We start from the raw sequence: 25,048 nt of genomic DNA on the forward strand, positions 1-25,048 counted from the left end.
TGGTGTTTATGCTTGCGTACTATTGTTTGTACAGATGAACATTGGTACCTTCAGGAGTTTGGAAATTGCTCCCAAGGATGAACCAGACTTGTGGAGGCCTGCAAAAAATGCCTTTATTTTGATTTTCCCACAGTATGTGTTCAAATGAGTTCTCCACCACTACATGATGAAAGGGAAAGCAAAGAGGCACTGAGTTTGAAATTGGGCCTTGAAATACATCCACAGGTACACCTCCAATTGACTCAAATAATGTAAATTAGCCTATCAGTAGCTTCTAAAGCCATGACATAATTTTCTGGAATTTTCCAAACTGTTTAAAGGCACAGTCAACTTAGGATATGAAACATGAGTTTTAATGATTCCAACCTAAGTGTATGTAAACTTCCGAACTCAGCTGTACGTACGGTCACTGTGGGGACGGGGAACAGTGGGTTAACTGCCTTGTTCAGGGGCAGAACGACAGATTTTTTTACCTTGTCAGCTCAGGGATTCAATCCAGCAACCTTTCAGTTTCTGGCCAACGCTCTAACCACTAGGCTAACTTCAGCTCCAATACATGGTAACCCACTTCTCATTTAGCCTAGGGCTCTACATGGCACTCTGGTCAGAAGTAGTGCTCTATACAGGGAATGGTGTGTCATTTCACTAACTCTTTCATCATGTAGTGGTGGAGAACTCATTTGAACACATACTGTGGCAAGACAAAGTATGTGAACCCTTTGGAGTTACCTGGACTTCTGCATAAATTGGTCAACAAATTTGGTATGATCTTCATCTAAGTCACAACAATATATAAACACAGTCTGCTTAAACTAATAACACACAAACAAACAATTATACACAAACAATTATTCATGTCATTATTGAACACACTGTTCACAGTGCAGGGTGGGAAAAGTATGTGAACCCTTGGATTTAATCACTGGTTGACCCTCCTTTGACAGCAATAACCTCAACCAAACGTTTTCTGTAGTTGCGGATCAGACCTGCACAACGGTCAGGAGGAATTTTGGACCATTCCTCTTTACAAACCGGTTTCAGTTCAGCAATATTCCTAGGATGTCTGGTGTGAACCGCTCTCTTGAGGTCATGCCACAGCATCTCAATCTGCTTGAGGTCAGGACTCTAACTGGGCCCCTCCAGAAGGTCAGGACTCTAACTGGGCCACTCCAGAAGTTCAGGACTCTAACTGAGATGCTGTGGCCCAGTTAGAGTCCTGAACTTCTGGAGTGGCCCAGTTAGAGTCCTGACCTTCTGAAGGGGCCCAGTTAGAGTCCTGACCTCAAGCAGATTGAGATGCTGTGGCATGACCTCAAGAGAGCGGTTCACACCAGACATCCTAGGAATATTGCTGAACTGAAACCAGAAGGTCAGGACTCTAACTGGGCCACTCAGGTTGAGGTCAGGACTCTAACTGGGCCACTCCAGAAGGTCAGGACTCTAACTGGGCCACGCCAGAAGGTCAGGACTCTGACTGGGCCACTCAGGTTGAGGTCAGGACTCTAACTGGGCCACTCCAGAAGGCGTATTTTCTTCTGTTGAAGCCATTCTGTTGTTGATTTACTTCTGTGTTTTGGGTCGTTGTCCTGTTGCATCACCCAACTTCTGTTGAGCTTCTATTGGTGGACAGATAGTAAACGGGATGTTTTGTCAGGACAAGATGCTAGAATATGCATATAATTGACAGAATCCATACTCTCATTTAGAAGGTTAATATCACATGACATATTTTCACAAATAGTTTCATGTTTAATCACATACTTTTCACATTATTTACATGTAAACCTGACAGCTGGGAAATGTACACTTTAAGAGATACAGTTATGTGTGTTTCTTGTACGTCATGAGATCACCAAATGAAAACACACTCGTCACAACTGTCCCTTAAGTGTCCATGGACTATTCCCACATTCTCAAAAGTAGCAATAGTGTTTAATCTCCCATTTTGGGGATTTAGGAGTTCGGCCAAGTGAAGTTCTTTATTCTCTCTGTGCTCTCTCCCACTCTTTCTGCATGACCATGGGGTGAGAGTCTCCACCAGGAATTTATGACCTGAGATAACAAAACCTGGGTGTAGGAGAGAGAGTGAAAGAGAGGGGGAGGAGCCACTATCTATACCCAGAAAGGGCCACTTCATGACAGAAAAATGTCCTCCTGTGTGCTTTCTATATCCCCCCACTTTAATGAAGACAGCTTCTCCACCCTGGAGGGGGAAACCAATCATTTCCAGACCCAGGGACATGTACTAGTCTGTGGCGACCTAAATGCCTGGACAAGAACCTAACACCCTCAGCACACAGGGGAACAAACACCTGCCTGAAGGTGATAGCATTCCCTCCCCCATATGCCCCCCTAGGCACAACTACAACAACATAACCAACAACTCCTGCAGCTCTGTCGCACGCTGGGCATGTACATAGTCAATGGTAGGCTTCGAGGGGACTCCTACGGTAGGTACACCTATAGCTCACCTCTTGGCAGTAGTACTGTAGACTACTTTATCACTGACCCCAACCCAGAGGCTTTCAAAGTGTTCACAGTCAGGCCACTGACACCCCTGTCAGATCGCAGAGGCATCAAAGCCAAAGGAACTGAATAATATTAAGAAATGCTACAGATGAAACTACAGAGTTTGTGTGATAAATACACAGTCACACGCACATACACAGCACCAACACCCATGCACTCATGTGCACACCCAAGGAACTAAACCACAGGAGTGCACCGTCATCTCAGCGTTTAAACATGAAAGATCTTGGGTTACAAAACATCCACCGCAACACACAAACATATGCTCATCTGGCTTCTACCAGTGTCAATACACACAGTGCTTATTACTGGGCAACAAGATTGTGAGGACAGCCTCGTTACCATGACAACAGTAAATGTAGAGATGGAGCCACTTGTGTGTGTGTGTGTGTGTGTGTGTGTGTGTGTGTTGGCAGAGGTAAATGTTTTCATTGTTGTCCGATTGCCTTGCCTCTACTATTCAGAGGACCAAAACCAGCTTACAGCCGGTCCTCCTTAGTAGGGGTGACATAAGCAGCTCATCTTACTACATAGGTACAATGCTATAATAGACTAATAATACACAGCACAAAACACTAGGAGTGTATTTTGTTCAATAGCTTACAAGCTGTCACGACAGTCCCAAGTTGTTGCATCGATAAGGAATTTATTATAGTGTTTAAGGTTGTTGAAAGTAGACACATTCAGGCCCCATGGTCATCTCAGGGGCCAAACAAGGCCAGGACCCGTATTCACAAAGTCTCAGAGTGCTGATAGACAATAGGATCCGTTTTGTCTTTCAGATCATATTGAATAATATGTTATGGACAGGGGGAACCTGATCCTAGATCAGTACTCTTACTCTGAGATGCTGTTTGAGCACAGGACCAGGAGCCCAACTATGATCGTAAATTATCCCTAGTAATCTACCTGTAATAGATGAGACTCTAGCCTGGTACTAGATTTGACCACTGTCTAACCCAATCAGAGCAGACACATAATCACTCAGCTCGTATATCCCTCTATGCTCAACTTTGATCCCTCTTTTTACTCTCCTTTCTCTTTCTCCCACCCCTCTCTTCCCCTAACTACCTCCTCCTTCCTTCCTTCCTTCTCTCCCTCCCTCCTTCCTTCCTGTGTTTGTGTGTGCGTGTGAAACTCAAAGACGTCTCAAAACAGTGAGATGAAACAGTTCTGCCTCTGACAACGTGGAACGTTCTTTCCCTGCTCTACCTAAACAGAACAGCAACACAAAACAAAACAAAAATCCAAGAGTACCTTCTGTCACTGTCCCTAGGCCCTAAAAACGCTATATATTGATCTGCAGAGGGGAGACATTTACAAGATGCGGCAATCACATTTCCCGTCTCATGTTTTCGGGGCTCAGACAGTGATTTGCCATTTCAAATCTAACAAACAAAGTGGCCGTATCGAAAAGCAATTATAGGGAGGAGAGATGTGAAATAGCATGTTAGATTGGTCATTTCTGCAGGATAGTACAACAGGATAGAGAGAGAGTAGAACAGGATAGAGAGAGAGTAGAACAGGATAGAGAGAGAGTAGAACAGGATAGAGAGAGAGTAGAACAGGATAGAGAGAGAGTAGAACAGGATAGAGAGAGAGTACAACAGGATAGAGAGAGAGTACAACAGGATAGAGAGAGAGTAGAACAGGATAGAGAGAGAGTACAACAGGATAGAGAGAGAGTAGAACAGGATAGAGAAAGAGTAGAACAGGATAGAGAGAGAGTAGAACAGGATAGAGAGAGAGTACAACAGGATAGAGCGAGAGTACAACAGGATAGAGAGAGAGTAGAACAGGATAGAGAGAGAGTACAACAGGATAGAGAGAGAGTAGAACAGGAGAGAGAGAGTAGAACAGGATAGAGAGAGAGTAGAACAGGATAGAGAGAGTAGAACAGGATAGAGAGAGAGTACAACAGGATAGAGAGAGTAGAACAGGATAGAGAGAGAGTACAACAGGATAGAGAGAGAGTACAACAGGATAGAGAGAGAGTACAACAGGATAGAGAGAGAGAGTAGAACAGGATAGAGAGAGAGTAGAACAGGATAGAGAGAGAGTACAACAGGATAGAGAGAGAGTAGAATAGATAGAGAGAGTAGAACAGGATAGAGAGAGAGTACAACAGGATAGAGAGAGAGTACAACAGGATAGAGAGAGAGTAGAACAGGATAGAGAGAGAGTACAACAGGATAGAGAGAGTAGAACAGGATAGAACAGGACAGAGAGAGAGTAGAACAGGATAGAGAGAGAGTAGAACAGGATAGAGAGAGAGTAGAACAGGATAGAGAGAGAGTAGAACAGGATAGAGAGAGAGTACAACAGGATAGAGAGAGAGTACAACAGGATAGAGAGAGAGTACAACAGGATAGAGAGAGAGTAGAACAGGATAGAGAGAGAGTACAACAGGATAGAGAGAGAGTAGAACAGGATAGAGAGAGAGTAGAACAGGAGTACAACAGAGAGAGAGTACAACAGGATAGAGAGAGAGTAGAACAGGATAGAGAGAGAGTAGAACAGGATAGAGAGAGAGTACAACAGGATAGAGAGAGAGTAGAACAGGATAGAGAGAGAGTAGAACAGGATAGAGAGAGAGTACAACAGGATAGAGAGAGAGTACAACAGGATAGAGAGAGTACAACAGGAGAGAGAGTACAACAGGATAGAGAGAGAGTACAACAGGATAGAGAGAGAGTAGAACAGGATAGAGAGAGAGTAGAACAGGATAGAGAGAGAGTACAACAGAGAGTACAACAGGAGAGAGAGTAGAACAGGATAGAGAGAGAGTAGAACAGGATAGAGAGAGAGTACAACAGGATAGAGAGAGAGTACAACAGGATAGAGAGAGAGTACAACAGGATAGAGAGAGAGTACAACAGGATAGAGAGAGAGTACAACAGGATAGAGAGAGAGTACAACAGGATAGAGAGAGAGTACAACAGGATAGAGAGAGAGTAGAACAGGATAGAGAGAGAGTACAACAGGATAGAGAGAGAGTACAACAGGATACAACAGGAGAGAGAGAGTAGAACAGAGAGTAGAACAGGAGAGAGTACAACAGGATAGAGAGAGAGTACAACAGGATAGAGAGAGAGTACAACAGGATAGAGAGAGAGTAGAACAGGATAGAGAGAGAGTACAACAGGATAGAGAGAGAGTAGAACAGAGAGAGAGTACAACAGGATAGAGAGAGAGTACAACAGGATAGAGAGAGAGTAGAACAGGATAGAGAGAGAGAGTAGAACAGGATAGAGAGAGAGTAGAACAGGATAGAGAGAGAGTACAACAGGATAGAGAGAGTACAACAGGATAGAACAGGATAGAGTACAACAGGATAGAGAGAGAGTACAACAGGATAGAGAGAGAGTAGAACAGGATAGAGAGAGAGTAGAACAGGATAGAGAGAGAACAGATAGAACAGGATAGAGAGAGAGTACAACAGGATAGAGAGAGAGTAGAACAGGATAGAGAGAGAGTACAACAGGATAGAGAGAGAGTACAACAGGATAGAGAGAGAGTAGAACAGGATAGAGAGAGAGTAGAACAGGATAGAGAGAGAGTAGAACAGGATAGAGAGAGAGTACAACAGGATAGAGAGAGAGTACAACAGGATAGAGAGAGAGTAGAACAGGATAGAGTAGAACAGGACAGAGAGAGAGTACAACAGGATAGAGAGAGAGAGTACAACAGGATAGAGAGAGAGTACAACAGGATAGAGAGAGAGTAGAACAGGATAGAGAGAGAGAACAGGATAGAAGAGAGTAGAGGAGAGAGTAGAACAGGATAGAGAGAGAGTAGAACAGGATAGAGAGAGAGAACAGGATAGAGAGAGAGTACAACAGGATAGAGAGAGAGTAGAACAGGATAGAGAGAGAGTAGAACAGGATAGAGAGAGAGTACAACAGGATAGAGAGAGAGTACAACAGGATAGAGAGAGAGTAGAACAGGATAGAGAGAGAGTACAACAGGATAGAGAGTACAACAGGATAGAGAGAGAGTACAACAGGATAGAGAGAGAGTACAACAGGATAGAGAGAGAACAGGATACAACAGGATAGAGAGAGAGTAGAACAGGATAGAGAGAGAGTACAACAGGATAGAGAGAGAGTAGAACAGGATAGAGAGAGTACAACAGGATAGAGAGAGTACAACAGGATAGAGAGAGTAGAACAGGATAGAGAGAGAGTACAACAGGATAGAGAGAGAGTACAACAGGATAGAGAGAGAGTAGAACAGGATAGAGAGAGAGTACAACAGGATAGAGAGAGAGTACAACAGGATAGAGAGAGAGTACAACAGGATAGAGAGAGAGTACAACAGGAGAGAGAGAGTACAACAGGATAGAGAGAGAGTACAGGAACAGGATACAACAGATAGAGAGAGAGTACAACAGGATAGAGAGAGAGTACAACAGGATAGAGAGAGAGTAGAACAGGATAGAGAGAGAGTACAACAGGATAGAGAGAGAGTACAACAGGATAGAGAGAGAGTAGAACAGGATAGAGAGAGAGTACAACAGGATAGAGAGAGAGTACAACAGGATAGAGAGAGAGTACAACAGGATAGAGAGAGAGTACAACAGGATAGAGAGAGAGTACAACAGGATAGAGAGAGAGTACAACAGGATAGAGAGAGAGTACAACAGGATAGAGAGAGAGTACAACAGGATAGAGAGAGAGTACAACAGGATAGAGAGAGAGTACAACAGGATAGAGAGAGAGTACAACAGGATAGAGAGAGTACAACAGGATAGAGAGAGAGTACAACAGGATAGAGAGAGAGTAGAACAGGATAGAGAGAGAGTACAACAGGATAGAGAGAGAGTACAGTAGATACAGGATAGAGAGAGAGTACAACAGGATAGAGAGAGAGTACAACAGGATAGAGAGAGAGTACAACAGGATAGAGAGAGAGTACAACAGGATAGAGAGAGAGTACAACAGGATAGAGAGAGAGTACAACAGGATAGAGAGAGAGTAGAACAGGATAGAGAGAGAGTACAACAGGATAGAGAGAGAGTACAACAGGATAGAGAGAGAGTACAACAGGATAGAGAGAGAGTACAACAGGATAGAGAGAGAGTAGAACAGGATAGAGAGAGAGTACAACAGGATAGAGAGAGAGTACAACAGGATAGAGAGAGAGTACAACAGGATAGAGAGAGAGTACAACAGGATAGAGAGAGAGTACAACAGGATAGAGAGAGAGTAGAACAGGATAGAGAGAGAGTACAACAGGATAGAGAGAGAGTACAACAGGATAGAGAGAGAGTACAACAGGATAGAGAGAGAGTAGAACAGGATAGAGAGAGAGTAGAACAGGATAGAGAGAGAGTACAACAGGATAGAGAGAGAGTACAACAGGATAGAGAGAGAGTAGAACAGGATAGAGAGAGAGTACAACAGGATAGAGAGAGAGTACAACAGGATAGAGAGAGTACAACAGGATAGAGAGAGAGTACAACAGGATAGAGAGAGTACAACAGTAGAACAGGATAGAGAGAGAGTAGAACAGGATAGAGAGAGAGTACAACAGGATAGAGAGAGAGTAGAACAGGATAGAGAGAGTAGAACAGGATAGAGAGAGAGTACAACAGGATAGAGAGAGAGTACAACAGGATAGAGAGAGAGTAGAACAGGATAGAGAGAGAGTACAACAGGATAGAGAGAGAGTACAACAGGATAGAGAGAGAGAGAGAGAGAGTACAACAGGATAGAGAGAGAGTAGAACAGGATAGAGAGAGAGTAGAACAGGATAGAGAGTAGAACAGGATAGAGAGAGAGTAGAACAGGATAGAGAGAGAGTAGAACAGGATAGAGAGAGAGTAGAATAGGATAGAGAGAGAGTAGAACAGGATAGAGAGAGTAGAACAGGATAGAGAACAGGAGAGAGTACAACAGGATAGAGAGAGTAGAACAGGATAGAGAGAGAGTAGAACAGGATAGACAGAGTACAACAGGATAGAGAGAGAGTACAACAGGATAGAACAGGAGAGAGAGTAGAACAGGATAGAGAGAGAGTACAACAGGATAGAGAGAGAGTAGAACAGGATAGAGAGAGAGTACAACAGGATAGAGAGAGAGTAGAACAGGATAGAGAGAGAGTAGAACAGGAGTAGAACAGGAACAGATAGAGAGAGTAGAACAGGATAGAGAGAGAGTACAACAGGATAGAGAGAGAGTAGAACAGGATAGAGAGAGAGTAGAACAGAGAGTAGAACAGGAGAGAGAGAGTACAACAGGATAGAGAGAGAGTACAACAGGATAGAGAGAGAGTAGAACAGGATAGAGAGAGAGTACAACAGGATAGAGAGACAACAGGATAGAACAGGATAGAGAGAGAGTACAACAGGATAGAGAGAGAGTACAACAGGATAGAGAGAGAGTAGAACAGGATAGAGAGAGAGTAGAACAGGATAGAGAGAGAGTAGAACAGGATAGAGAGAGAGTACAACAGGATAGAGAGAGAGTAGAACAGGATAGAGAGAGAGTAGAACAGGATAGAGAGAGAGTACAACAGGATAGAGAGAGAGTACAACAGGATAGAGAGAGAGTACAACAGGATAGAGAGAGAGTAGAACAGGATAGAGAGAGAGTACAACAGGATAGAGAGAGAGTACAACAGGATAGAGAGAGAGTACAACAGGATAGAGAGAGAGTACAACAGGATAGAGAGAGAGTACAACAGGATAGAGAGAGAGTAGAACAGGATAGAGAGAGAGTACAACAGGATAGAGAGAGTAGAACAGGATAGAGAGAGAGTAGAACAGGATAGAGAGAGAGTACAACAGGATAGAGAGAGAGTACAACTAGCTACACTAACACAGCATGAATAATAGCTGTTGATTATGCTGCCTGTGAGTCCATCAGAGAACTAATAACCATCTACAGAAAGATTGGCGTGCTCTATGTTGAGTTCTTCAGCTCTATTATTGTATGCCCTGAGTCTAGGTGCTAAGTAGCTTTGGGGAAAAAAAGGAAAAAATTTGAGTCCCACAAAAAAATGCAACAAAGCCCCTATTCAAAGCCCTCACTCTTTCACTCAGAAACTTATTTCAGTCAGTCTGCCTGCCACTCTGTGAGTCAGACTTATTTCAGTAAGAGTCTGGCAGGAAATATTTGCCAGTGTGTGCACATGTGTAGGCTACCCCCCATAACGTTGCAAACCCCATTCAGAAGATAGGGAAAGATACTTTATTTATTAGTCAAGAATTAATTTACAATGCTAGTTAGGGATACTATCGTTATCATGTTTCACATTGGATGTATCAACTACAAAAAGGGAAGACATGTTTCTAATTCTGCTACCGCTCTGCTACCGCTCTGCACACACAAGCTTGTTACCTAGCTTGTTACCTAGCTTGTTACCTAGCTTGCTCTGGTCCAGCCAACTCTCATAAGTCCAAAGAAATGCAAAGTTCCTCCATAGAGGCCGCTCCTCCGTAGGTATAATGATATGGGTGTAATTGAGATAACGCATGTCATCACAAGATGAGCCTCCTCCTCCACCCTCTTTCCCCACCTGCAAAAGGTCCGTCGCATCTAGCTTGTCCGTTCCATAGCAAGTTGCTCTATCCGCACTAATTGAGGAAGTTATCTAATGAGCTAAATGAAATAAAAACACAAAAGAACGATAAGAACCGGTACTTTTTGGAGGGTGAGAACCAGTTCGGGACTTTATTTTGCTGGTCGGAACAATGGAACGGAACAAAAACAAATGGTGGTTATGTCCAGAACAAAACGATTGAGATTATCTGAGATTTACATAAATCAGAGATCTGCAGAGTCAGAGGCTCTATGATGTCATAATAGCCGAATATATTGATAAAAGTCACCTTGTCCGAGTGACATTTACATGGTTATCAAAAGCCGACACGAAACAGACCTTATTTGAAGTGTTTCTAAAATTCCCTCAGCCACCCTCATCTATATTCCCTTTCTGTTTGCCCAATTACAATAAAACACACACACACACAGAGTGAGAGAGACACAGACAGAAGCCTGAGATTACCCCCTCTGTCTCTCCAGCTGAGCAAACAAGAAAAAAGCACAACTCACTTTTATCATTAGATATCTCAGTAGTATGTGTGTTTATATTTACCTGCTATAGATGAATCAGACTATAGATGTCTCTCTCACTCTAGACACAATGGCAGCTATGGGTTGGAATACATTATGTTTGAAATACTGTATGTTTGTTCATCTGACTGATTGGGAGAATACATTTTTCTCTAGTCTGTAGCTGATTATTCCTGGGTGAATAAAGCTTCTGGTCCATGAAAGCTGTCCTCCCTAAACATGTTACACTCAGCTCCCCTCCCTCTCCACCTCCCCCTACCTCCAATTCAATTTCAATTTAACAGATTTATTGGCATGGAATACATATGTTTACATTGCCAAAGCAAGTGAAACAGACAAACAAAAGAGAAATAAACTTAAAATAAATAACAGTAAACATTAATCTCACAAATGTTCCAAAAGAATAAAGACATTTCAAATGTCATATTATGTCTATCTACAGTGTTGTAACGATGTGCAAAAAGGTAAAGTACAGAACAAAAAGGTAAAGTACAGAACAAAAAGGTCAAGTACAGAACAAAAAGGTAAATAAATAAACAGAAATATGTATTTACAATTGTGTTTGTTCTTCACTTTTTCTTGTGACAAATATTGCCACAAATCTTGCTGCTGTGATGGCACACTGTGGTATTTCACATAGTAGATATGGGAGTTTATCAAAATTGGGTTTATTTTCAAATTCTTTGTGGGTCTGTGTAATCTGAGGAAAATATGTGTCTCTAGTATGGTCATACATTTGGCAGGAGGTTAGGAAGTGCAGCTCAGTTTATATCTCATTTTGTGGGCAGTGAGCACATAGCCTGTCTTTTCTTGAGAGCCAGGTCTGCCTACGGCGGCCATTCTCAATAGCAAGGCTATTCTCACGGAGTCTGTACATAGTCAAAGTCACGTGGTCAGGTATTCTTTCACTGTGTACTCTCTGTTTAGGGCCAAATAGCATTCTAGTTTGCACAGTTTTTTTGTTGTTGATTGTTTCCAATGTGTCAAGTAAATTTATTTTTGTTTTCTCATGATTTGGTTGAGTTTAATTGCATTCTTGGAGCTCTCTGGGGTCTGTTTGTGTTTGTGAACAGAGCCCAAGGACCAGCTTGCTTAGGGGACTCTTCTCCCGGGGAAGGACTGCCCGTTCCATGATCTCGCCATCACGGTTGACAACTCCACTGTGTCCTCCTCCCAGAGCGCTAAGAACCTTGGTGTGATCCTGGACAACACCCTGTCGTTCTCAACTAACATCAAGGCGGTGGCCCGTTCCTGTAGGTTCATGCTCTACAACATCCGCAGAGTACGACCCTGCCTCACACAGGAAGCGGCGCAGGTCCTAATCCAGGCACTTGTCATCTCCCGTCTGGATTACTGCAACTCGCTGTTGGCTGGGCTCCCTGCCTGTGCCATTAAACCCCTACAACTCATCCAGAACGCCGCAGCCCGTCTGGTGTTCAACCTTCCCAAGTTCTCTCACGTCACCCCGCTCCTCCGCTCTCTCCACTGGCTTCCAGTTGAAGCTCGCATCCGCTACAAGACCATGGTGCTTGCCTACGGAGCTGTGAGGGGAACGGCACCTCAGTACCTCCAGGCTCTGATCAGGCCCTACACCCAAACAAGGGCACTGCGTTCATCCACCTCTGGCCTGCTCGCCTCCCTACCACTGAGGAAGTACAGTTCCCGCTCAGCCCAGTCAAAACTGTTCGCTGCTCTGGCCCCCCAATGGTGGAACAAACTCCCTCACGACGCCAGGACAGAGGAGTCAATCACCACCTTCCGGAGACACCTGAAACCCCACCTCTTTAAGGAATACCTAGGATAGGATAAAGTAATCCTTCTCACCCCCCTTAAAAGATTTAGATGCACTATTGTAAAGTGGCTGCTCCACTGGATGTCATAAGGTGAATGCACCAATTTGTAAGTCGCTCTGGATAAGAGCGTCTGCTAAATGACTTAAATGTAAATGTAAATGTCATCTCTCTGTAGGTAATGGCTTTGTTATGGAAGGTTAAGGAATCACTTTCTTTTTGGTGGTTGTAGAATTTAACGGCTCTTTTCTGGATTTTGATAATTAGTGGGTGTCGGCCTAATTCTGCTCTGCATGCATTATTTGTTTTTTAAATTTGTACACGGAGGATACAACACTACACAACACTATACAACACTACACTACACAACACAGTGTCCTCTTTAGAGAGGTTAGCCATGGATGGAATTTTTTATTATTATTATTATTATATATTTTATTTCACCTTTATTTAACCAGGTAGGCTAGTTGAGAACAACATTTACAAATGTGACTTGGCCAAGATAAAGCAAAGCAGTGCGACACAAACAACACAGAGTTACACATGGAATAAACAAAACATACAGTCAATAACACAATAGAAATGAGGTGAATTAAGGCAATAAATAGGCCATAGTGGCGAAATAACTACAATACAACAATTAAACACTGGAGTGATAGATGTGCAGTAGAGGAGTGTACAAGTAGAGATACTGGGGTGCAAAGGAGAAAATTAAATCAAATGAATAACAGTATGGGGGATGAGGTAGTTGGATGGGCTATTTACAGATGGGCCATGAACAGGTGCAGTGATCTGTGGTGCTTAAAGCTAATGAGGGAGATATGAGTCTCCAGCTTCAGTGATTTTTGCAGTTCGTTCCAGTCATTGGCAGCAGAAAACTGGAAGGAGAGGCAGCCAAATGAGGAATTGGCTTTGGTGGTGACCAGTGAGATATACCTGCTGGAGCACGTGCTACGGATAGGTGCTGCTATGGTGACCAGTGAGCTGCGATAAGGCAGGGCTTTACCTAGCAAAGACTTATAGATGACCTGGAGCCAGTGGGTTTGGCGACGAATATGAAGCGAGGGCCAGCCAACGAGAGAATACAGGTCGCAGTGGTGGGTAGTATATGGGGCTTCGGTGACAAAACAGATGGCACTGTGATAGATTACATCCAATTTGCTGAGTCAAGTGTTGGAGGCTATTTTGTAAATGACATCACCGAAGTCAAGGATCGGTAGGATAGTCAGTTTTACGAGGGTATGTTTGGCAGCATGAGTGAAGGGTGCTTTGTTGTGAAATAGGAAGCTGATTCTAGATTTAATTTTGGATTGGAGATGCTTCATGTGAGTCTGGAACGAGAGTTTACAGTCTAACCAGACACCTAGGTATTTGTAGTGGTCCATATATTCTAAGTCAGAACAATCCAGAGTAGCGAAGCTGGACAGGTGGGCAGGTATGGGCAGCGATCAGTTGAAGAGCATGCATTTAGTTTTACTTGCATTTAAAAGCAGTTGGAGACCACGGAACGAGAGTTGTAATGACATTGAAGCTCGTCTGGAGGTTAGTTAACACAGTGTCCAAAGAAGGGCCAGAAGTATACAAAATGGTGTCGTCTGTGTAGAGGTGGATCAGAGAATCACCAGCAGCAAGAGTGACATCATTGATGTATACAGAGAAAAGAGTTGAACTCTGTCTGAGAAGTAGTTGGTGAACCAGGCGAGGCAATCATTTGAGAAACCAAGGCTGTTGAGTCTGCCGATAAGAATGTTGTGATTGACAGAGTCGAAAGCCTTGGCCAGGTCAATGAATACGGCTGCACAGTATTGTCTCTTATCGATTGTGGTTATGATATCGTTTAGGACCTTGAGCGTGGCTGAGGTGCACCCATGACCAGCTCTGAAACCAGATTGCATAGTGAAGGAAGGTACGGTGGGATTCAAAATGGTTGGTGATCTTTTTGTTAACTTGGCTTTCGAAGACCTTAGAAAGGCAGGGTAGGATAGATATAGGTCTGTAGCAGTTTGTGCTTCTACACCTGCATTGCTTACTGTTTGGGGTTTTAGGCTGGGTTTCTCTACAGCACTTTGAGATATCAGCTGATGTAAGAAGGGCTATATAAATACATTTGATTTGATTTGATTCTAGAGTGTCTCCCCCTTTGAAGAGGGGGATGATCGCAGCAGCTTTCCAATCTTTGGAGATCTCAGATCTCAGACGATACGATCTCAGACGATACGAAAGAGAGGTTGAACTGAATTAAAGGGTTTTGGGCACTGGCCAGCAGGGCTAGTAGATTTATACTAGCCCGGTTAACATTCAAGTCCAAATGATGTGTCATGCGATGTTTGAAAATAACCACATTTTACTGGCCTATCAGGCTAGTTGGGAAAATGTTCTACTAGCCAAGTCTCAAAAGTACTAGCCTCGGGCTAGCTTTATATCCATCCCTAATTATAACCATTGGCTGCATGGCAGCTACAGGCCACTAAGCCCAGCCCAGTTCTTAGGTGAAAGTTAGAGAGTGTGTGTGTGCGTGCGTGTGCACGCTGGTGGTATTGTTTTCCCTGGCTTTCTTCCAGATTCCTAAATACCAATGCTCTTAAGCAAGTCCGACAAGGAATCAAGACACACAAATGGAGCACACACAGACACGCACTACCTCTCCCCAACCTTCATTGCTTTAGGCCCTGAAGCCCCTGAACATTTGTTCCAAATCGAAGACCGTATAAACAGTACAGCACTACAACACATTTATCCGTGTTACACAGTACACTGATCCCAGGGCTCTCTGCCTCCACTAACATCAATACAAAAGGCAAACTGGAGGCCTTTAGAAACATCTACTGTGTCTTGACCCAGGATTTCCATTAAGCGTGATGCAATTACATACCTACTTAACTTTAACACCAACGTTCCAGGGGAAAGGTTCAGCAGAAGTGGAATCCAGCCACTTTCTAGAAACTTCTGGCCCTTAGTCAACGGCCCAGTCAAAGCTAGCCAGTAAAATCTTCTGGGGCTGTTTGGAGTCCTGGGCCTATATAAAGCATAAAGAGTAGGAGTGCTGGTCTAGGAACAGTTTTGCCTTTTAGATCATAATTTATAAGATTACATGGACGAGGAGGACCTGATCCTAGATCAGCATTCCTACTTCGAGATGCATAGTGAATGATAGCCTGACCTACCACAGTCGGTTGTCAAAAGTTATTAACTTGTTTGCTTATAGTAGAAAGTGGTTTCAGTGGGTTACCCTTCCTATATCTCCCTTTTCTTTACCTCTCTTCCCCCTCTTGCTTTCTCAAACTAAGTTCCTCCCTTTCTCGCTCAGTAGGATTATTCTCCACTTCTTCTATTGTTCCTTTCCCTCTCCTGTGCCATTGGTTTAGTAACAGTTCTCTAGGAATGTGCTGCTGCTGTTGCTAGCTCCCCTGGGGACCAATGGGCTGGTGGCTGGGTGAAGGCTGGCAGATGACAATTGCATTTGCAGCCAGAAGAACTCAGCTCTCCACTGCTCAGTACATAAGAACACCTCCCTCCAAATCTCTCTCCTTTGATTAGAGACAGTGATTGTCATAAGTGGACCTCATTGTCACCTTCTAAAAGAGGAACAGCTCAGATAAATAGAGCAATTTAAACCTTGACCTAGTGTGACAGAGAGAGAGAGTGAGGAGAGAGAGGGAGAAACAGGAATTGAGAGAGAAGGAAGCAGAGAGAGAGAGGAGAAAAGATGAACACACTTCTAATCATGTGCAAATTTGTAGTAACATCAACTTGCATGTCTGTCACATGCTTTTATAAACACAAAGGAGTAATTGAGAAATATGTATTTCTTCCATGAAAACAACGTCATTGGGAAGACTCACAGGAGTGAGGAAACCTGGCTTATTCCTCAGAACTCAAAATCTGTTCTGGAACTCTCTCTATGGAATTCATTTCTCAATCATAAATCATAGTAATTCACAGACAGGCCAAAATTACATCTGTGATACAACATTCAACAGCTGGAACTGATAAAGTAACCTGTAATATGGCACACTGATGATATCGAATCTGAAAAAAAACGTATGTGGTTCATTATGTGAATGTTGGCTGGCCCTCGCTTCATACTTGTCGCCAAACCCACTGGCTCCAGGTCATCTACAAGTCTCTGCGAGGTAAAGCCCTGCCTTATCTCAGCTCACTGGTCACCATAGCAGCACGCGCTCCAGCAGGTATATCTCACTAGTCACTCCCAAAGCCAATTCCTCCTTTGGTCGCCTTTCCTTCCAGTTCTCTGCTGCCAATGACTGGAACGAACTGCAAAAATCACTGAAGCTGGAGACTCATATCTCCCTCACTAGCTTTAAGCACCAGTTGTCAGAGCAGCTCACATATCACTGCACCTGTACATAGCCCATTGGTAAATAGCCCATCCAACTACCTCATCCCCATACTGTATTTATTTATTTATCTTGCTCCTTTGCACCCCAGTATCTCTACTTGCACATTCATCTTCTGAACATCAATCACTCCAGTGTTTAATTGGTATATTATAATTACTTCGCCACCATGGCCTATTTATTGCCTTACCTCCCTTATCTTACCTCATTTGCACACACTGTATATATACTTTTTTTCTACTGTATTATTGACTGTATGTTTGTTTATTCTATGTGTAATTCTCTGTGTTGTTGTATATGTCGCACTGCTTTGCTTTATCTTGGCCAGGTGACAATTGTAAATGAGAACTTGTTCTAAACTAGCCTACCTTGTTAAATAAAGGTGAAATAAAAATACAAGTAAAACACAGGAACCGACCAACCTATCGACCGACCAACAAACAGACAAGACAGTCAGACAGACAGCGATGTGAAAGCTTTTATCCAGAACAATAACAAGATGAGCCATTCAGTACCAATGTTTATACAGGATAAGCTCTAAGCCAGAACATTCTGGCTAAAGACTTATAGGAGTACCAGAAAGACAGAATAAGGTCAAATTGTATTGGAGAACAATTGCATGTAAATGCAGCTCTGCTCCCCTACAGAAAAACTGCTACGCTACCCTGTATTTAGCCTCGCTATTGTTATTGTACTGCTGCTCTATAATTACTTGTTACTTTTATTTCTTATTCTTATCTCTTTTTTAAACTGTATTGTTGAACTATTTGCACCCCCACCTTTTACACCACTGCTACTCTCTGTCGTTATCATCTATGCATAGTCACTTTAATAACTCTACCTACATGTACATATTACCTCAACTAATCAGTGCCCCATCACATTGACTCTGTACCGGTTAAACAGCCACCACTAACATTGAGTGGCTGCTGCCAACACACTGTCATTGACACTGACCCAACTCCAGCCACTTTAATAATGGGAATTGATGGGAAATGATGTAAATATATCACTAGCCACTTTAAACAATGCTACCTTATATAATGTTACTTACCCTACATTATTCATCTCATATGCATACGTATATACTGTACTCTACATCATCGACTGCATCCTTATGTAATACATGTATCACTAGCCACTTTAACTATGCCACTTTGTTTACATACTCATCTCATATGTATATACTGTACTCGATACCATCTACTGTATGCTGCTCTGTACCATCACTCATTCATATATCCTTATGTACATATTCCTTATCCCCTTACACTGTGTATAAGACAGTAGTTTTGGAATTGTTAGTTAGATTACTTGTTGGTTATCACTGCATTGTCGGAACTAGAAGCACAAGCATTTCGCTACACTCGCATTAACATCTGCTAACCATGTGTATGTGACAAATAAAATTTGATTTGATTTGATTTGATATATAGTCTCAATATTGTTATTTTACTGTTGCTCTTTAATTACTTGTTACTTTTATTTCTTATTCTTATCTGTATTTTTTTACTGCATTGTTGGTTAGGGGCTCATAAGTAAGCATTTCACTGTACGATCTACACCTGTTGTATTCAGCATTTCACTGTACGATCTACACCTGTTGTATTCAGCATTTCACTGTACGATCTACACCTGTTGTATTCAGCATTTCACTGTACGATCTACACCTGTTGTATTCAGCATTTCACTGTACGATCTACACCTGTTGTATTCAGCATTTCACTGTACGATCTACACCTGTTGTATTCAGCATTTCACTGTACGATCTACACCTGTTGTATTCAGCATTTCACTGTACGATCTACACCTGTTGTATTCAGCATTTCACTGTACGATCTACACCTGTTGTATTCAGCATTTCACTGTACGATCTACACCTGTTGTATTCAGCATTTCACTGTACGATCTACACCTGTTGTATTCAGCATTTCACTGTACGATCTACACCTGTTGTATTCAGCATTTCACTGTACGATCTACACCTGTTGTATTCAGCATTTCACTGTACGATCTACACCTGTTGTATTCAGCATTTCACTGTAAGTACACCTGTTGTATTCAGCATTTCACTGTAAGGTCTACACCTGTTGTATTCAGCATTTCACTGTAAGTACACCTGTTGTATTCAGCATTTCACTGTACGATCTACACCTGTTGTATTCAGCATTTCACTGTACGATCTACACCTGTTGTATTCAGCATTTCACTGTACGATCTACACCTGTTGTATTCAGCATTTCACTGTACGATCTACACCTGTTGTATTCAGCATTTCACTGTACGATCTACACCTGTTGTATTCAGCATTTCACTGTACGATCTACACCTGTTGTATTCAGCATTTCACTGTACGATCTACACCTGTTGTATTCAGCATTTCACTGTACGATCTACACCTGTTGTATTCAGCATTTCACTGTACGATCTACACCTGTTGTATTCAGCATTTCACTGTACGATCTACACCTGTTGTATTCAGCATTTCACTGTACGATCTACACCTGTTGTATTCAGCATTTCACTGTACGATCTACACCTGTTGTATTCAGCATTTCACTGTACGATCTACACCTGTTGTATTCAGCATTTCACTGTACGATCTACACCTGTTGTATTCAGCATTTCACTGTAAGTACACCTGTTGTATTCAGCATTTCACTGTAAGGTCTACACCTGTTGTATTCAGCATTTCACTGTAAGTACACCTGTTGTATTCAGCATTTCACTGTAAGGTCTACACCTGTTGTATTCAGCATTTCACTGTAAGTACACCTGTTGTATTCAGCATTTCACTGTAAGGTCTACACCTGTTGTATTCAGCATTTCACTGTAAGTACACCTGTTGTATTCAGCATTTCACTGTAAGGTCTACACCTGTTGTATTCAGCATTTCACTGTAAGGTCTACACCTGTTGTATTCAGCATTTCACTGTAAGTACACCTGTTGTATTCAGCATTTCACTGTAAGGTCTACACCTGTTGTATTCAGCATTTCACTGTAAGGTCTACACCTGTTGTATTCAGCATTTCACTGTAAGTACACCTGTTGTATTCAGCATTTCACTGTAAGTACACCTGTTGTATTCAGCATTTCACTGTAAGGTCTACACCTGTTGTATTCGGCGCATGTGACAAATACAATTTGATTTGAAATAGAAGATCATTCTACTTCTATGCATACCCTATCTTCATCAACCAGCTCTTGCGTAGTGAGCTGCTGCAGTGGAGATGACTGACACTGTGTGGTATTTTAAAGGGATCGGGAGTCAACATTTCCGTCTCCTGATCGTCGAGCCTCGAACAGGATCGTGGTTAATTTCACCACAGTGTAGACAATTAAGGATTTATATTTCTATTATATTGTATTGTATTCTAATTATATTCCGTACTGGAGCTGGACTGTACGCAACTGGACTGAGCTCAAGACAGAAGTTATGAAATCAGGAAGTGGGACTTTGGACGAGTCCCAGCCGTATCATTCAGAGCGGGCCGAGGAAGAGTTATACAGACCCTGATGATGGTTGCATCACCCAAACGTGCCAGTTTAAGCACATTAATCAAATATCACCAGGATGTTTTACTCTTAGAACTAGACAGAGCAGTGTGCAGGGTTTTGTCTTAATACAGGAATTAATACAGTAAAATATAGATATGTGGTTAGTACCAAGGATTAGTGGTCAAGCTCAACTCTGAGTTCTTCTCATAGAAACAGTCTTTGGGTGCAGAGTTCTACACAGGTCCCTCTTGTCAACTGCTGTAGTAGCCCAGTGTGACACTTCCTCAACCACAACATTTGACACCTCATGCGGTCCTCTTTAGCTCAGTTGGTAGAGCATGGCTCAGCTTTGGCTCTTGCAACACCAGGATATTGCTTTCAATACCCATACAGTGCTGTGATAAAATTATAAAAAGGGAGAAAATACTATATCTGCTTTTGCATATGCTTGAAAATCCACAAATGTTGCTGAGTTAAAGCAGCTCTGCATGCAAGAGTGAGCAGAAAGGTTTCGGGGCTGTCGCTGGGCAATACGGACTTTCAGCTCCCTCCAAATAATTTCTATTGGGTTCAGGTCTGGAGACTGGCTAGGCGACTCCAGGACCTTGAGATGCTTCTTACGGAGCCACTCCTTAGTTGCCCTAGCTGTGTGTTTCGGGTCGTTGTCATGCTGGAAGACCCAGCCATGACCCATCTTCAATGCTCTTACTGAGGGAAGGAGGTTGTTGGCCAAGATCTCACGATACATGGCCCCATCTATCCTCCCCTCAATACGGTGCAGTCGTCCTGTCCCCTTTTCAGAAAAGCATCCCCAAAGAATGATGTTTCCACCTCCATGCTTCACGGTTGGGATGGTGTTCTTGGGGTTGTACTCATCCTTCTTCTTCCTCCAAACACGGCGAGTGGAGTTTAGACCAAAAAGCTCTATTTTTGTCTCATCAGACCACATGACCTTCTCCCATTCCTCCTCTGGATCATCCAGATGGTCATTGGCAGGGGGACCTTGCGTGCGCTGCAGGATTTCAATCCATGACGGCGTAGTGTGTTACTAATGGTTTTCTTTGAGACTGTGGTCCCAGCTCTCTTCAGGTCATTGACCAGGTCCTGCCGTGTAGTTCTGGGCTGATCCCTCACCTTCCTCATGATCATTGATGCCCCACGAGGTGAGATCTTGTATGGAGCCCCAGAGCAAGGGTGATTGACCGTCATCTTGAACTTCTTTCATTTTCTAATAATTGCGCCAACAGTTGCCTTCTCACCAAGCTGCTTGCCTATTGTCCTGTAGCCCATCCCAGCCTTGTGCAGGTCTACAATTTTATCCCTGATGTCCTTACACAGCTCTCTGGTCTTGGCCATTGTGGAGAGGTTGGAGTCTGTTTGATTGAATGTGTGGACAGGTATCTTTTATACAGGTAACGAGTTCAAACAGGTGCAGTTAATACAGGTAATGAGTGGAGAACAGGTGGGCTTCTTAAAGAAAAACGAACAGGTCCGTGAGAGCTGGAATTCTTACTGGTTGGTAGGTGATCAAATACTTATGTCATGCAATAAAATGCAAATGAATTACTTAAAAATCATACAATGTGATTTTTTGGATTCAGAAAAACTTCACACTTCACAGTTGAAGTGTACCTATGATAACAATTACAGACCTCTACATGCTTTGTAAGTAGGAAAACCTGCAAAATCGGCAGTGTATCAAATACTTGTTCTCCCCACTGTATATATTTTTTTGTTGTAAACGTAGGGTCCCTTTTTCTAATATTTGGTATTGGTTGACGATTTGATAACATTCCGTATCCAAAATATGGAAAAATAGAGAAAATCAGTAAGGGGACAAATACTTTTTCACTGCACTGTACGTAAAAAATGATGCACACATGACTGTAAGTTGCTTAGGATAAAAATGCCTGCTAAATCGCATATATTATATAATTATTGATGTCTCCAGGAAAGAAGAGTTAGCTTACTATTTATTACCTCACCACTCTTCTACAACTATAGAAATAGAATGTGTTCAACCGTCACAAAATACTCTTGAATGGGAATCCGTTCTATAAATTATATTTCTACATCTAAAACACCCACTGAGTGACATTAGGAAACACCGGAGGCTGTATATGATCAGTGCCAAAGCTGACATGATCCCCAACAGATTATGATGGATGATTTGCAACTAAATGATTCCCTGTCTCAAAAACAAATACTGTCTGGAGTTCAGACATGACTAGAGACATTGATTCAGCCATAGGATGTAGACATTCAGTATTTCTGTTAACATAAGCATTCTTTTCCACCCTGTTTTAATAATAATAATAGTAATAATAATGTATTCAACTTTCATAGCGCTAATCATTACATAAAGAATCTCAAAATGTTTGAAGCAACAGAAAGACTTGCAATTTAGACAAAACAACATCACAACAACATGAGCTGGATAGTCATTAGAAAGTTCATGGCTTGAGCGGCCATTGGCAATAACATTTGACACGCTCTAATCCAACATATTTCATGAGGGAGGAGACCCAACCTCAAGCTGCAATAGGCTGAGTTTACACAGGCAGTCCAATTCTAATAGATTTTTTCATGAATTGGTATTTTGACCAATCACATAAGATCTTTCACATCATATCTTTTTCAGAGCTGATCTGACTGGTCAAAAGACAAATTAGTGTGAAAAAAAAGAATTGCCTGTAAACACAGCCACAGAGAACTAACTATATGTCATGGGACAGATCTGTACAGTAGCCTATTCTCACTATTTTTACCAGACGCTTAAACCTTTTCTAAGGGATCCTTAATTTCTTATGAGAGTGTCCAGCCCTGTATGAGTCTACCCCCATACAGTAATTTGCACACGGACAAAAAAAATGCCACACAACTCAGCTGTGTGTAAAATGTGGGGATAGTCAGACTTTCAAATCAGGACACAGCTTTATGTTTCAGATGAGATGAAACTTCATCAGCAACTCAAATGACATCCCAGGGAATGACATATCAGACAAACTGTGACTACTAGTTGTGTTAAATGCTGACATGAGAGTTCCACCTGTTGCATAACAAGGCTATTCCCCTCCTGCCTCAAATAGCCTACGAGATAGCCGTTTGTTTGAGGTGAGATCATTAGAATAAGGTAAGGTATGATTTTTGAAGTTTGTGTCTGTAATATGTAGAATTACAGCAACCTTAGTCGGTAAGATGAATGTCCGCCTATAGCCTACTGCGGGGTTCCCCAACTGGCAGCCCGTGGGCGATTATATTTCCCCCCAAGTTCTGAGCACATTTTTTTATTTTTTATTGTTCGATTTAAGACTGTAAAAACACCAGCAAATCAACTCCAAGTGATTTCAATATGTGAAATCTGTTCCAAAGTATTCCCACCTATAATATAAGGATACTGTATATGTGATCGTCTACAAATGTAAACAAGTTTTTGAATTGATTCTGTTTTACATTTACATTTTAGCTGACGCTCTTATCCAGAGCGATTTGCAGGAGAAATGTGGGTTACTCTAGCGCATATCGACGGATTGTTTTAACCAAATCGGCTCAGCTATTCTAACCAGCAACCTTTCAGTTACTGGCCCAACGCTCTTAACCGCTATTCACATATTATATATGTTTGGGCTTCTTGCAGTCAATTTGCCGTCAACAAACGATTAGAGGATTAGTTCCAGCTTCCTGACCATCCTCGCAAGAACAAATCAGACCGTGACTGAATCTAGTTGATGATCCCTTGCCAATTTCATGTTCATGTGCATAAAACAACAAAAAAATAGCACGTACAAAGATAAGCCAGTTGTTGTATTGTAAGCAATATAGTTTATAATAGAGCAATATTATATTATAATATTGTGGTCCAATATGTTGCATTTGAACACTACTTCCTATAAGGCGACATTTTATCAGGGGATTCAGCATCACGGAGGAGATTGTCTATGTGCAAAGCAAATGAACTGAAACTGCACAGTAAGTCCATAATAAGCACAACGCCTATTCAACTTTGAATCAAAAACAGAGCATGGTTATTGCAGCCTATATTGCATTACAATAACAGCGCACGTTTCGTTTCAGGCTACAATGTTGAAAATATGTCTATGCAACAGTTGGCTACTTACATAAAGCGAAGTGGCTGAGATTCGTGCAATATCACCCTGAGTTGCTTTCAATTCCCTGTCTCGCGTACTATTGTAATATTTCCACTAGTCTATTTGCTAAATGCAGCAAAATCTTTGGAAGCGTTCCTTTAAATTGCACGTACCTGATATTCCTCCTCCAATAACTATAACGTCGTATGTGTTCTGTGCTGTCATGGTGTTGTTATGCCGCTCTCTCTTTCTCACACTGTCTATCTCTCGCTCTCTACCAACCCTGCCGTTCGCTCGCCTTGCTCGGTGGTGCTAAACGCCACGAGGACAGAGGATCGCATCTGTATTAAAAGCGGCGGAGACAGGCCCAATTTAACCGACTCCGCCTACGGGTTGTAGCCTACTCTGCATGATTCTGTGGTGATATGACAGGTGAGAGGCACAATCATTGCTCCTTGTCCTAGAAAGAAACCGCTCATTGCCTCCAATAAAACAATAGGCTTCTACTTACTGTATGATATTTTTTTTATTTAAAATAAATAAATATATATTTCACCTTTATTTAACCAGGTAGGCTAGTTGAGAACAAGTTCTCATTTGCAACTGCGACCTGGCCAAGATAAAGCATAGCAGTGTGAACAGACAACACAGAGTTACACATGGAGTAAACAATTAACAATCAATAACACAGTAGAAAAAAAAGGGG

General features: G+C 42.2%; 1 protein-coding gene across 1 annotated transcript in view; it reads right to left on the reverse strand.

Annotated features, from left to right (window-relative positions):
• Positions 1 to 24,674, reverse strand: part of LOC115121723 (amine oxidase [flavin-containing]) — a 95,862-nt gene extending 71,188 nt beyond the window's left edge. Inside the window, exon 1 of the mRNA XM_065015728.1 lies at positions 24,516 to 24,674. Within this exon, the coding sequence (XP_064871800.1) occupies positions 24,516 to 24,567 (52 nt within the window). The 5' untranslated portion in view covers positions 24,568 to 24,674. The remainder of the gene's footprint in view (positions 1 to 24,515) is intronic.
• Positions 24,675 to 25,048: the final 374 nt, after the last annotated feature.

The sequence above is a fragment of the Oncorhynchus nerka genome, linkage group LG3, assembly GCF_034236695.1.
Source record: "Oncorhynchus nerka isolate Pitt River linkage group LG3, Oner_Uvic_2.0, whole genome shotgun sequence".
In the NCBI taxonomy this organism is placed as follows: Eukaryota; Metazoa; Chordata; class Actinopteri; order Salmoniformes; family Salmonidae; genus Oncorhynchus; species Oncorhynchus nerka.